Below are 14373 nucleotides of genomic sequence, written 5' to 3'. Positions count from 1 at the left end.
AATACACTCTGGACAAAAATCTATTAGGCATTCATCCTTAAGTGGAGTTATAATAAGATCAGAATTAGAATCAGAATACTTTAGTCATCTCGAGGGGAAATTGGGTAAATCACGGTCTCACCATCCCACTTCTAACACCAATGTAGCGAATTTGGGGGGCAGTCTGGCAACCGCCGCAGCCAGGATGCGAACCCGGGTCTCCCGCACCACGAGCGACTACGTTAACCAGTCGACTAAAGGGTCCAACCCGTTAGCCAATGGCTAGCGAGTCTAGTTATCCGTGGTTGCTACACTACCCCCCTCCTTTGGGAAGCGCATCCCCATGTTTCAGCATATCAGCTCCCTCACACCTCTGGACGTACGTGCTTCTGATGGCCTCACGGTCTCACCATCCCACTTCTGACACCAATGTAGCGCATTTGGGGGTACAGTCCAGGAACTGCCGCACCCAGGACGCAAACCCAGATCTCCCGCACCACAGGCAACAACGTTAACCAGTCGACTAAAGGTTCGGACCCTTTAGTCGACTGGTTATCATTCTAAGATATTCCCTTGGGTCCTCCATGAATGATATGATTAGGAGCAAACGTGCTATCACCATTACTTTTATTATTACAACTACTTCTTGCAACTAAAAGTGGATGACACGGATTTAAAACCTTTTACTTTAGTTTCTTCCTGAAGATATTTGTATGCCAAGACTTGAGCTCCAAGTTCCATGTCAAACCCATATTTTTTTTTTCTTTACAGAAAATGTGGGGTTTTTTTACATCTATGTGGGCCTTTTATTAAGATGTTGCCCATGTTAACTTTTACATAACTGGCAATCTGGACTGATAGACTGTAGAATGAATTAACAACTTCTAATGCTAACAGGCTGCTATGGCAAAATACCGTACCCTGCAAGTGCCAAGACAGACTTTTCCTTTCACATTTTTAGAGGCGATAATTTAAGAGATGACAGAAGCATCGTGCAGTAGTAGTCACATACAGAGACACAATTACACACACAGCACAAAGGCACTGATGTGCATCCACCGATAAGCCGAAACAGTAAAACTACCTGAGGCTAAGGCCATCAGGGAATAACGTAGCCATGTAGGGGTGTGCCTGTTCTGCTACAATGTTTAGGTAGGTGGAATGCCAGAACCCAAGGTTTCCCAGCAGAACATTGCCCAGAGCAGTGTGATGCTAATCACACTGCCTCCGCTGGCTTGCCTTCTTCCCATAGTGCATCCTGGTGCCATCTCTTCCCCAGGTAAAGGAAACACATGCACCCTGCTTGTCCATATGATGTAAAAGAAAATGCGATTCATCAGACCAGGACACCTTCTTCCACTGCTCCTTGGTCCAGTTCTGACGCTCACGTGCCCATTGTAGGCACTTTCAGTGGCGGTCATCATGGGCACTCTGACCGGTCTGCAGCTACACAGCCCCATACCAGGGTGCAATGCATGGTGTGTTGCAACACCTGGCTATCATAGCCAGCATTATCTTTTTTTAGCCATTTGAGCTACAGTTGCTCTTCTGTGGGATCGGACCAGACAGGCAAGCCTTCGCTCTCCATACACACCAGTGAGTCTTGGACGCCCATGACCCTGTCGCCGGTTCACCAGTTGTCCTTCCTTGGACCAATTTTGGTAGGTACTGACCACTGCATACCGGGAACACCCCACAAGACCTGCCGTTTTGGAGATGCTCTGACCCAGTCATCTAGCCATCACACTTTGGCCCTTGTCAAAGCCACTCAGACCCTTACACTTGCCCATTTTTCCTGCTTCCAACACATCAACTTCAAGAACTGACTATTTACTTGCTGCCTAATATATCCCACCCCTTGACAGGTGCCATTGTAATAAGATAATCAACGTTATTCACTTACCGGTCAGTGGTTTTAATGTTTTGGCTGATCGGTGTATATGCCCTACCTTTAGTGGTGATGACTTCAGTGAGACAGGAGCGGAGTGTTTGAGACTTAGCATCTCTATGTGGTAGCAGACAAACAAGCAGTATCCTGGCTACACAGCGGAGAAAAGCCAGCTCAGATTCCGGGCTGACCAAACACGGGTGGAGAGGAAATGGCCGAGCACACTCCTCTGGTCTGGAGAGCGAGACCGAGAGTGTAGGAGGGTGATAGACAGATAATGAAGAAGACAGACAAAGAAAAACAGTGACAAATGGTGGGAGAGTGGAGAGGAACAAAGGAAGAGAACGTGAAATATCAAAAACCACTGATTTAGTGATACAACCATCAACTTTAGTGGTTCAATTTGTGTGCATGTATGTGTGTGTGTGAGTGTGTGTGTGTGTGAGTGCTATTTACTGGCATCTACCTTGTGGCGGCAGCCTTGAGGTCAGTGAAGTGTGTATGAAGGATTCTAATAGTGTCATAACAGACTACGTTGACTAGGTCTATGTCAGCAAGCCTGGCTCTCAGCTGGCCAATCATCTGCCACCAGTCCTCGGATAGCATGGCGTACAACTGGCCTTCATCACGGCTCAATGGGACATACCAGGATAGAATGTAGTCTCTGTAAGAATAGTCAAATACTAGAGAGAGAGAGAGAGAGAGAGAGAGAGAGAGAGAGAGAGAGAGAGAGAGAGAGAGAGAGAGAGAGAGAGAGAGAGAGAGAGAGAGAGAGACAGAGAGACAGAGAGACAGAGAAGTCAGAGGGAAAATAGAGAGGAATGCAATTTCACAGCAACAGGGAGCTAACCACAGGGGTTGCCGTCAATGCATTACGAACTGCATTACTGAGAACTTCCAACTGCCTTCTCATTAGTGCAGACCTTCCTCATCAAAAATCCCTCCCTACACACACTCTTCACAGAACTTAAACACACACACACACAACTATCCATCTACAAATCGAGCCATTCTTTCCGCAACGTGCAAAAAAAAAAGAAAAAAAGATTTGCTCTGGACAGATTGCAAAAAGATAAGAAGTGCTTTATCAGTACTGGACTGGGCAGAGAAGGGCTTCGCTGAAGTGTGAAAGCTGTTCTCTGTGAACAAAGAAGTGCAAGCAGTTTTGTATAAATGTATTAACGGATATGTATTTCTATTAATACACATGGGTTTATAGTGGAAAATTACTAGTTTAACCGTGTGTGGTCCGGGTGTCTGGGTAGCATAGCAGTCTATTCCGTTGCCTACCAACACGGGGATCGCCAGTTCGAATCCTCGTGTTACCTCCGGCTTGGTAGGGCTTCCCTATGTTAGGTTGTGTCTGTGGATGGGAAGCCGGATGTGGGTATGTGTCTTGCAGCTGGCAACTCCACATGAATCAGGAGGAGGCATGTGGTAGTCTGCAGCCCTGCCCGGATCAACAGGAAGGGTGGAGCAGAGACCGGGATGGCTCGGAAGAGTGGGGTAATTGGCCAAGTACAATTGGGGAGAAAAAAAAAGGGGGGAGGGGGGGGCTGAGTGTGCATTTAAATACTGTGAAGAGTGTATCGTTATAGAACAGATCGGAATAATTTAAACGATTTTCTGCCAAACATGATGAGTTATTATAAAAGCATATATTTAGCTTTTCAATATTTGTCTTAGCAATTCAAAACACAACAATAGTGGGGGAAAAAACAGCGTAGTTTGTGATTAAAGAAATTACCAACAGTAAAATTACAATTTACAACATTTTAATTCCCTGCATTGATATAATGGTGTGAAGTCCTGCTACGGACCTTCCCGTCTCAGTACCAGGAAGGAAAAGCCAAACAAACCAATGATTTTTTTCCCCCCAGGACTGCGTGCCATATAATGTCTCACATTAAAATGAAAATGTGACTTGAGGATTCATTAGAAGGGCTCAACATCACAAAATGTTCAATTCTGTCTTCAGCTTTTTAAACAGATTCTTGTACGAGGGATTTTACCATTCGATTCCAGTGTTGTGATTGAGTAAGTGCCAATAAAGAAGAGTAAGGTAGGTCTACACAGGTTTAAAAGTCAAGTTAGCAATGATGGGAGCCTGGCCTCACATGAGTAACACAAGTCACACAGTGAGATTCAGTTTCATCCGTGTTCTGGGACAGATACCAAGAAGCCTACCCAGCTGCTGGTTGTAGTGAAGCTCCACCTCACTAGATTTTCAAATGGAGCATCAGTTGTGTGTGTTCTGCCTAGCAGTGCCAAAGAGCGCCTTTGTTAAGGGATCTAATTTTTAATCACTGCTTGACAGCCACCCGGAGGAAACCCACGCAGACACGGGGAGAACAAGCAAACTCCACACTGAGGAAGACCCGGGACGACCCCCAAAGTTGGACTACCCCGGGGTTCGAACCCAGGACCTTCTTGCTGTGAGGCAACCACGTTAACCACTGTGCCACCGTGCTGCCCCCCAGAAGAGAAGATATACACATAAAAAGAAATAATAATAATAAACCCACAGTCCAAAGACATGTAGGTCAGGCGAATCGGTTGTATGAAATTGTCCCTAGCTGTGAATATGTGTGTGTGTGTGTGTGTGTGTGTGTGTGGGCCCTTTGACGGCCTGGCGGTCTGTCCAGGGTGTCACCCTGCCCTGTGACCTAATGACTGCTGGGATAGGCTCCAGCATTCCCGCGACCCTGAGAGCAGGATAAATGGTTTGGATAACGGATGGAATGGATGGATGGATGCTCAGCAGCCAAACTTTAGACATTTCCAAGACTTTGGTTTTAGACTGGACAGTCTGGTTTTCAAATGATTTGTCCAGATCCGGTCCGAGAAGTCAACCAAATGTCCAGTGTTTTTTTTATTCAAAATCAACAATGTATATGCTACCCATACAAAGCAAAGGGATGCTTGAAATAGTGTTTTGTTTTCACACAAGCATAGAATGAATGATGGGTTAGTGATGAGTGCATGGATTACCATCTTGGTTCTTAGATCGAGATCTGGACTGCCATGAACAGGGTGTATTTTATTTTCTGATCGTCCGCACTGTGTGACCATAAATGGCTGCCAAATCTGAAAGGAATGTTAAGGGCAGGGTCTATTTGGCACAGAGTGCCCAAACTCATTAACATATTTTGCGGTCATTACCAAATCTAGTGTATATGTGCAGGTAGTCACTGAGGTCATCCATATTGTACTTGGCCAATTACCCCACTCTTCCGAGCCGTCCCAGTCACTGCTCCACCCCTCTGCCGATCCGGGAAGGGCTGCAGACTACCACGTCTCCTCCGATACATGGGGAGTCGCCAGCTGCTTCTTCTCGCCTGACAGTGAGGAGTTTCATCAGGAGGACGTAGCATGTGGGAGGATCACGCTAGTCCCCCCAGTTCCCCCTCTCCCCTGAACAGGCGCCCCAACCAGAGGAGGCGCTAGTGCAGTGACCAGGACACATAACCACACCCGGCTTCCCACCCACAGACACGGCCAGCTGTGTCTGTAGGGATGCCCGACCAAGCCAGAAGTAACACGGGAATTTGAACCGCCGATCCCCATGTTGGTAGGCAACACCAACCGAATGTACTTATAACTTTAAAGATTAATAATTCGGTGGCTGTTTGTCCGATTATGTTGAAATTTTGAACATTTCATCTTCACAGAAAGGCACAGGACATTTTGGGAAAACGTAGGGTCCATCCCAATCCACTCCTTACATAAAACCCTTCAATTTGTGCGTTCTTGTGGCGTTTCCGTCATGTTGAAGGGCATTCCAGACCACTGAGGGTGGAGGAGAGGTACTCTATCCTACCATCAGTGAATCTATGTCGATGGTGACCGACCAAACTCGACTGCCCCTTAATGGAAGAGGGATGCTGAAGAAACGAGGAAACACCATACATGTACAGGGTTGTTTTTTACTGTCGTCTTTGAGATATACATATGTGTAGGGATATGAAGAAAACACAGCTGATGTAACAAGACTTAATAAAGTTCAGGACAAAAAGCGGTCATTCTGACAAGAACCTCAGCCATTTTATTTTATGGCTGGCCACTTTGAAGCCATATGTAAATTCTATAGTCTTGCAAAGTGTGCCTATATCATTACACTTCATCAACTTTGGATTACACCAAAAGTTTGGAGAATAAGTTAGATGTCATTACTGGGCATGAAATCAAATAAAGCCTGCAATCGGTTGTATTGCATAGCTATTATAGCTGGGGTGTGACTGAAGGGACACATCGGTCTTCCCATCATCCCCTTGACGAGCTTTGCTCCCCACTATAATTAAATGGACTTTCCACAGACTGTAGGAGTACAACCATTACATTCAAATGACTGAAACTTTCAATAATATGCATTAAAACTTTGGCATCAGGTCCTCGGTTGCTGAGGAGCTTGAGCACCTCAATATCCTCCCCAACCCCTCTCTAAAATAATAACATAAAATAAAAACAATTAAAAAAAATATATACTTAGCCAAATCAAAAAGACAGTGTTGAACAGAAGTATAACTGTGAAGAACTGGAATGAGGTTGGCTGCATTACAAATCGTCAAATGAAATAAACCAAACACATGATGCAGGACTTTAAGTGTGTGACTAGAACCTTGTGTCTTTACCAAATACTTGAGTTTAAGCAAAGCCGTAGGCTACATACACCTCCCAATTTCGCCTAGAAATTTAATAAACATCAGACAGCTTGTGTGCACTGAATATCAGAAACGCTGAAAACTATATTTTTTTTTTCATAAGTTGATCTAGAGTTTTGGCCTGCAGAAGTGTCATCAACAAGTAAAAGCCCCATTTTATTTTCATGACAGTAGTTGTTTTGTCAGGGAGAACACAGGAAAAATACAAGCACTATGCAATAGTATGTCTGTCCTTTTAGATCAGCACAATAATCTTCATAAGCTAGTGCTAATGTGCACAAACAAAGGCATATTCTTTCACTGTGTAGTGCCTTCCAAAGACGCTTGTGGGCAAACAGCAAAACAGCACGACACAGAGGAGCTGGGCATTCATTCACCGGGAGCCACGGCAGGTGGACGTGGTGGCAAAGTGTCCCAGAGTTACCAGCTGTTTTTCATAGAGGTACTATCCACTGCTGTGAGTGTCACCTGGTTTGGACTGACACTTGCAGGTTAAGTAGTAGTGGGTATGGAGCTGTTTGGGAAAGGCCCATAGTCATCATCAAAAAATATGGTCGTCGCCAGCCGATCGGTGCTGAAACAATCAGAAGATGAATTGACTGCACTAATCACTGTGTGTAGATTTGGCTCTTGTTTTGGTTCTGGGACAATTTATAGTGCTGTCTTATTTGAGTTATTATTCTACCATACTAGAACTCCTATGACTATTTCTTTACAATTTTGTACTAACTAAACGCCAAAATGTAATAAGTCTTTTGAAGTCCTTGGTAAATATATCTGTAATTACGAGCGTTGAATTTATAGCGCCCCCCCAACCCCTTCCAACATAAGTACATACCCAGGGTGTTGTGTCTCGGGTCTTACATGAAAAGGGACAGTTATGCTCAGTTGTGCTCCATGACCAATTTGACAAAAAAGAACAGCAGATATGCATTTCTGGACTAAAACCATTACATAAAGTAACTGAGATCTCAGAAAACACGTGTTTTTGACTTAAGGGGGCCTTCAAACCACACAAGCAATCTTCATTTTATGGCAAAAGAAACATGTTTTTTAGTGGAAATCAACTTTAGAAAAAGATTAATTTCCTATGTGATCATTCCCATAGGGAAATTGTGCTCTGCATTTAACCCATCCTAGTTGTGTAGCTAGGAGCAGTGGGCAGCTGCCATGCAGCACCTGGGGATCGACTCCAGTTATTTCTTCCCATTGCCTTGGTCAGGGGTACAGACAGCAGTAATAACCCTAGCATGCATGTCTTTTTGATGGTGGGGGAAACAGAGGCACCCCAGAGAAAACCCATCACAGACACGGGGAGGACATGCAAACTCCATTCAGAAGACAGACCTGGGATGACTCCCGAGGCTGGACAATCCCGGGGTTCGAACCCAGGACCTTCTTGCTGTGGGGCAACAGCACTAACCACTGTGCCACTGTGCCACCCATGTTATCCAAAGTCTCACTGTGATGGAATCATAACTTGTAAACAAACTATCAGTGGCTTGGTGTACAAGAAATTCCAACAGCGCCTGTACCTGCTGAGGAAGCTCAGGGGTTTTAATCTCACTCACTGAATCTGTGCTCACCTTCAAATCAAATCAAATCAATTTTATTTGTATAGCCCAATATCACAAATTACAAATTTGCCTCAGTGGGCTTAACAGCAACATAACACAACACAACTTCAATATCTTGTCCTGGTACAATGCTCTCGCCATCAAAAACAAAACTCTCTTGGATCACCAGTCAGATAACCAGCTCAATCCGACCTCCACTATCTGAGTCGTACACCTGACCAGTTACCAAGAAAGCCACCCTCATTACACAGGATCCCTCTCACCCCTTTCACCAGTTCTTTCAGTTACTTCCATCAGGCCGCCATCACAACTATCCATTCCACAAAGCCCTAAATAACTTGTCTTTTTAACCATTCTTCTAACCTTTCTGTATTGTCTATTGTCAAGTTTTTTTAACCTTTCTACTCTTGTGCCTTTTTAATTTGCTGTCATTATTATTTATTGTGTTGTGTGATGTATGAGCCATGTAAAAGAAGAATTTGTTTTACATTGTGACAGACAATAACTCTTTTTGAATTTTCAATCTTATAATTAATTTTTACAAGATTTTGAATCCACGTTTGAATTGTACATAAGTTAACTGCACTTGCCAGGTAAACGTACAGTAAAGCGATGAAAAATCAACCAAATGAAAGATATATCAGATTTTTGTGTGCACCTTCTTGTAGGCAACCATGATGACGCAAGGAGGCCAGCACTTTTGTCCTCCGTTAACCCTTTCAACTGTAATGAAAGGGTTAACAGCATGTTACCTCAAAGTTAAGGACAAAACGTTTGTAGTACCTGAGGTCAATGTCTCATCTAAAACAAGTGGCAAATTCCAATTGTGGAAAACCAAAAGGCTCCTTGGGAACTTTCAACGTTTGTAGGAGTTGGAGGTCAGTGGCTTGACAATGAAGGCGATAATTACCTTCCTTCAGGGCCTTATCCACATTGTGTGACACCATCACTCTCCTACTCTGGGTTGACTCCTGTGCAGGCACTAGAAAACGAGACTGAAAGACAATAACAGAACCAGTTAACTTCAAGAACAAAACAATACACAGGTATGAACAGGAAATTAATGGGTCATTGTCAAAGACGAAATAAGTGTTGTATGTCCAGTAAGCCTAAAATATGAGCTTAACAACCCCGATTTATCGAAATTCACGTTGCAATCCAACCAGACAAATGCAGATGACAGGAAACCTTCTCTTTCAATAACAGCAACCCATCAGGGCACAGCAGCCGGCATACATTAGGCTCCAGCTGCCCGTTAGCATAAACCACCAACTGATCAAAACAACATGTACTTTCCCTTTCTGGCATAAACAATGCCCAGTGCATCTTTGAGTTTGTGTTAGCTGGAGGCTGGAGGGGTATGTGTCTAAATCGAGGGGTATGTGTCTAAATCGAGGAGTATGACTCGGCTTCACCTCATCTATAACAGAAAAAACCCACTGAGCTGTAGGGTAGGACGAGACAGGAAAGATGTGGGGGAGGATAGAAGAAATTGAGGGAAAAAGACAGGGGGCAAGACAAGGAGAGGATAAAAATAAATGAAGCAAAAGTCTAATATGCTAAAAGATGTTACAAAGCACCTTAACCCTCTTATCAATCGCATTAACATGCACTTCATATAAAGACTGAATTGAGACGCTTCAGCAGAATAATATTTACACATGAGTTGAGTTTTCTCTTTTCTTTTGCTAGGACAGACAAGATGATGGATTACATTTATAAGGCACTTTACACCCAAAGCACTTCGCAGAGAAGGGGGGAAACTCACCCCAACCACCACTTATGTGTAGCACCCACCTGAGTGATTGATGCATGGCAGCCATTTTGCACCAAAACATTTAAGGTGGAGAGGGAGGAATCATTGAGCAAATTACACAAGGGAATGATGAGGTGGCCAGATGGAGACAGCCAGTGTCACCGGATCTTTAATGACAGAGGTGAGTCAGGAGCGCACATCATTTCCTCTTTAAAAAGTTCTCTCCTTTAAAGGTGACCGTAACATCTTGTCTCTCGTTTCCTAAGCAAGCATCCCTTTTTAATAAAGAAATCAGTAATTTACATCTCACTGTTACTGTGTCCAAACACATGATGGTTTTCTCTTTATCATTTTAGGTGCATTTGGAATCTGGATTTTAAGTGTTTTTGCTTTACCTGAATGCACCCTGATTACCCAGACCCCATGTTGATGATGTTGGGCGTAAAGAAGATTCATATGGCACGGAAATTGTCTGCCGCTTTATTTATACATTTTGTTCAACTTCATGTTCCAGTTACACCAATACTCATGCCAAAGCTGGGCAATATATTGATATAATATTGGTATCGTGATAGGAGACTAGAACAGTCTGGGAATTTGGTTATATTAATATGGTGATGTAACTTAAATATTGTCATTCCCTGGTCTTAAAGGCTGAATTACAGTAAATTAATATAATTTTCTGAACCTATTTGACTGTTTTAGCCGAGTGAAATGAACAGCAACCTACTTGGTCATCACATCCACATTACTACTGATCAGTTCTCAAAATGTTCTTGTGTGTAAATATCTTATTAAAGCATCAATAGTCATCCCCAATATATTTTTACATTATTAATATCAAAGTATTTAGACAAAAATAGTGATATTTGATTTTGCCAATATGGCCCAAACCCTAAGTCATGCCTATTAAGGTAAGTGGTTGGAAGGGATCAAGTTGGCATTAAAGAGGGGAGCATACTGCTTAACACAATCTTACTATTATGTCTTTTATCATAGACTCATCTCTAATTGTGCCACATGGCAGCCTATTTACTTCATCCTCTGTGCTGACTGAAATTTTATGATATTTTTGAATAATCTCTTACTTTTGCTTGTTTACACTTCTGTTTCAGACAAATGCATGCCATGAGCAAGTTGCAGATGCATTCCTTATGACAGGTTCGCTTGCCCCCGTAAAAGCATCTTACATAAGATTGGCATAACGCTTTGCATGCTTGACTCCGCAATCTTAAAGCTTTCGTGCAAACTATCATCATTCTGGAACATTTCTGGAAATGTTACCAAGTCAAGTCAAATTTATTTATAGAGCACATTTAAAAACAAACCATGCTGACCAAAGTGCTGTAAAAACCAGAAAAGGTAGCTACAACACAAATACAAGAATCATTGACATTGACAACAAGGCACATAACTTGTAGGCACGAATAAACAAAACATGGACCTTGGCACAAGCCAGAAATCAGCCATATCAATTCAGTATTCAAATGCTAGAGAGTAAAAGAAAGTTTTGAGCTGGGACTTAAGAGTCGATGAAGGGAGGGGACAGATCTTATAGGGAGGGGGATGCTATTCCACAGTCTGGGGGCTGCAACTGCAAAGGCACGGTCACCCCTGAGCTTAAGTTTAGAACACGGGGCAGCCAGGAGTCCCAAGTCAGCCAACCTGAGGGACCTGGAGGTGGAATAGAGGGTTAAAAGGTCTGCGATACAGGAGAGGGCCAGCCCAGTTAAGGCTTTATAAACAAATGGGAGAACCTTAAAAATCAATTCTGAGCCACACAGGCAGCCAGTGGAGAGAGGCCAGTATAAAGATAATATGGTCTCTCTTCCGAGTACCTATCTCCACATCAGTCTCCTGTATCAGGCGTCCAGAACGCCTGGCTGTGGCATTCTGGACCAGTTGCAGGCAAGACAGAGACAACTGACTAATCCCAGCATACATGGAGTTGCAGTAGTCCAAGCGGGAGGATATCAAAGTGTGGATGACTTTCTCGAGGTCTTTAAAAGAGAGAAACGACTTCACTTTGGCAACAGTACAAAGCTGGTTACCAGGTCTTGAGCTGGCAAATTGCTAGTTCAATTTTTCCAGAATACTGACTCCAACTGGATTCCCGCATGACCCTCGTTACAGAAAATTACCAGCAGACTTACAGGTTATGCTAGATGAGTGAAAGGGGTTTAGTTTATTAAAGATTTCCAGTTGTACCGCAAACTGAGTCTGGTTATTGCTGTGTGGTGCACTGTGGGTGTATGGACTAGACACAGATGTGTATTTGATGAAGTGCAGTGTAGCTTTCTGCAGCTAGAGGTGAAGATTGTTCAAACTAAAAGTTATCAGCTATCTTACCATGAGTTTGTTGAAGAAGTCCAGCAGTGCAGCAGACTGCCTCCTGTTCCGGCCAAAGCAGCTGACTTTGGGGGGGCTCTTCCTGACCAGCAGAACAAAGCTGCCGGCCAGGAAGCACAGCAGCGCAAAGGACACATAGATAAACAGCTTCAAGAAAAAGGAGGTGAGAGTCAACCCGCCCCAGGCCAGCTGGAACACTACTGCTGCCACCACGCCCAGACAGAATGCAGGGATAAACCGGAAAGATGAGCCAATGGAACAGAAAGAGGACAAGGAGGAGGTGGTAGTGGTGGACACGGGCACCCCTTCTCCCCTCTCACTATTGCTGCTACTCCCCCCAGCCATCGGTGTAGTGGTCGTTGAGGAGGTAGGCATACCGCAATCCCACCATCCATATATGTGCTACTCCTTGTCAGGCTGAATAGTGGGTACAGTCGTTGATTCGCCCGTCGAAGGAGGCGGGTGCACTCTGTATACTTCTGTATACCCTCTACTACACCACTGTGTGTAAGGAGAGGCATCCCCGCTCTGACATCTCCTCACTGACCCGCGTCACCTCGGTCTCCCAGCTCTTCGCATCCGACCGTTCGGCCGCACACACACGCAGCCCTGCCCGCCGTAAGACCCGCGGGGCGACGCTCCGGGGGAAAAGGGAGGGCGCCGTGCCAGACTCGGCGGGGCGGACGACCGGAGTCACCTAGAAAGCAGAGACAACAACACCGAAGCGACGCGGACGGCAAAAGCCACGACCGTCACCTTGGCGACGAACAGGCGGAGGGGTAGCTTAGCGACCGTTGCTTGCCAACCGAGCTAGCGGAGAGAGGCTAAGCCAAGCCGCCGACGTTAGCGAGTTAACGCGACCTAACAAAAGAACTCGCCATTCAGGAAACCGAACTAGGTTGTTTCAGAGGGGGGCTGCTTTGCGGCTGGACCCCTCGACTGTGGTGAGTTTACATTGGGGCCATTTCCTTTTCTGATTTACTGAGCAGCCACGGCACCGTTGGCTAGCCTTAACGAACTCTTACCTACCGTTTATCGGGGTACGGCAACGCTGCCCCGCCGCTGCCTGATTTTTCGTGAAAATAATAACAGGCTTTGCTACAAACAATTATAACAGCTAGCGACGACGGGGGGGGGAATCGCTATAAATTCCTCGAATAATAAAAATAAGCGACTGTTTCAGACGGAAGCGACGCTTTCGCTCTACCGAGCTTCAGCCGACAAATCTCTCCCCCCCCCTCCCCAGATGAAAAGGTGTCAGCCAATCAGCGGGCAGCGTTAACGGCAGACGGGCGCGCCCGGTTTACTGATCAGCGCATGCCGACTGGGTGGGGGGTGGGGGGGGGAATTGTTCGCGCACTCGTCGGAGGTGGAGCCACCCACCGGGGCGGTTAACACAAGAGTAAGCTGAAAGGTAGCGCGACGTGTGGGCGGAGTCCCAGCTCCCGGCGCCCGAGCACGGCGCTCGCGAGCTGCTCAGTCGGAGCTATTATTTTGCACGTTTCCTCTGCGGGACGCGTTTACTCCACTTTGCCGTATTACGTTTAGCGCCGCTTTATGGAAATAAGGTGGTCGTGATGTGTGTGTGTGTGTGTGTGGTGTAAGTGTAGATAGCGGGACCGAAAACTAAAGCGCTTATGATCCTAATTCTTTTTGGAGGTGGTAGGTGTTGTCTCAGAGAGTAAGGGAAAAATCCCAGAAAATTAAAAGTATGCATAATTATGCATAAATATGCAAAATATGCGTTTTTTTAAAAAAAAAAGAAAAGGGCTAAAAAACACTTTTCTCGGCATTTCAGATGATTCAGAGCATCCTTGATTTTTTTCACCTATATAAAAAAAAAAATTCTGGGACTTAGAAATGTTTTGGCATTATGCAAAATATATGCATTTTTGCAAAAAATGCACTTATGATCCTAAGTTTTGGGAGGTGGTAGGTGTTGTCTCAGAGAGTAAGGGGAAAATCCCAGAAAATAAAAATTATGCATAACTATGCATACATATCGAAATATGCGTTTTTCTAAAAAAAAAAATGGCTAAAAACCACTTTTCTTGGCAGTTCAGATGATTCTGAGCATCTTTGATTTTTTCACCTATATAAAAAAAATTTCTGGGGCAGAAATGTTTTGGCATTATGCAAAATATATGCATTTTTGCAAAAATG

At 44.5% G+C, this 14373-nt stretch overlaps 1 protein-coding gene across 1 annotated transcript in view; it reads right to left on the bottom strand.

The window, feature by feature from the left end:
- snx25 (sorting nexin 25) overlaps positions 1-13379 on the bottom strand; it is a 40212-nt gene extending 26833 nt beyond the window's left edge. Inside the window, exons 1-4 of the mRNA XM_056282386.1 lie at positions 12211-13379; positions 9016-9100; positions 2334-2550; positions 1929-2101 (exon numbers count right to left, since the gene is read on the bottom strand). Of these exons, the coding sequence (XP_056138361.1) occupies positions 1929-2101; positions 2334-2550; positions 9016-9100; positions 12211-12585 (850 nt within the window). The 5' untranslated portion in view covers positions 12586-13379. The remainder of the gene's footprint in view (positions 1-1928; positions 2102-2333; positions 2551-9015; positions 9101-12210) is intronic.
- Positions 13380-14373: the final 994 nt, after the last annotated feature.

This window comes from Lampris incognitus, chromosome 1 (genome assembly GCF_029633865.1).
Source record: "Lampris incognitus isolate fLamInc1 chromosome 1, fLamInc1.hap2, whole genome shotgun sequence".
NCBI lineage: Eukaryota > Metazoa > Chordata > Actinopteri > Lampriformes > Lampridae > Lampris > Lampris incognitus.
This window is presented reverse-complemented; position numbering and strand designations above follow the sequence as displayed.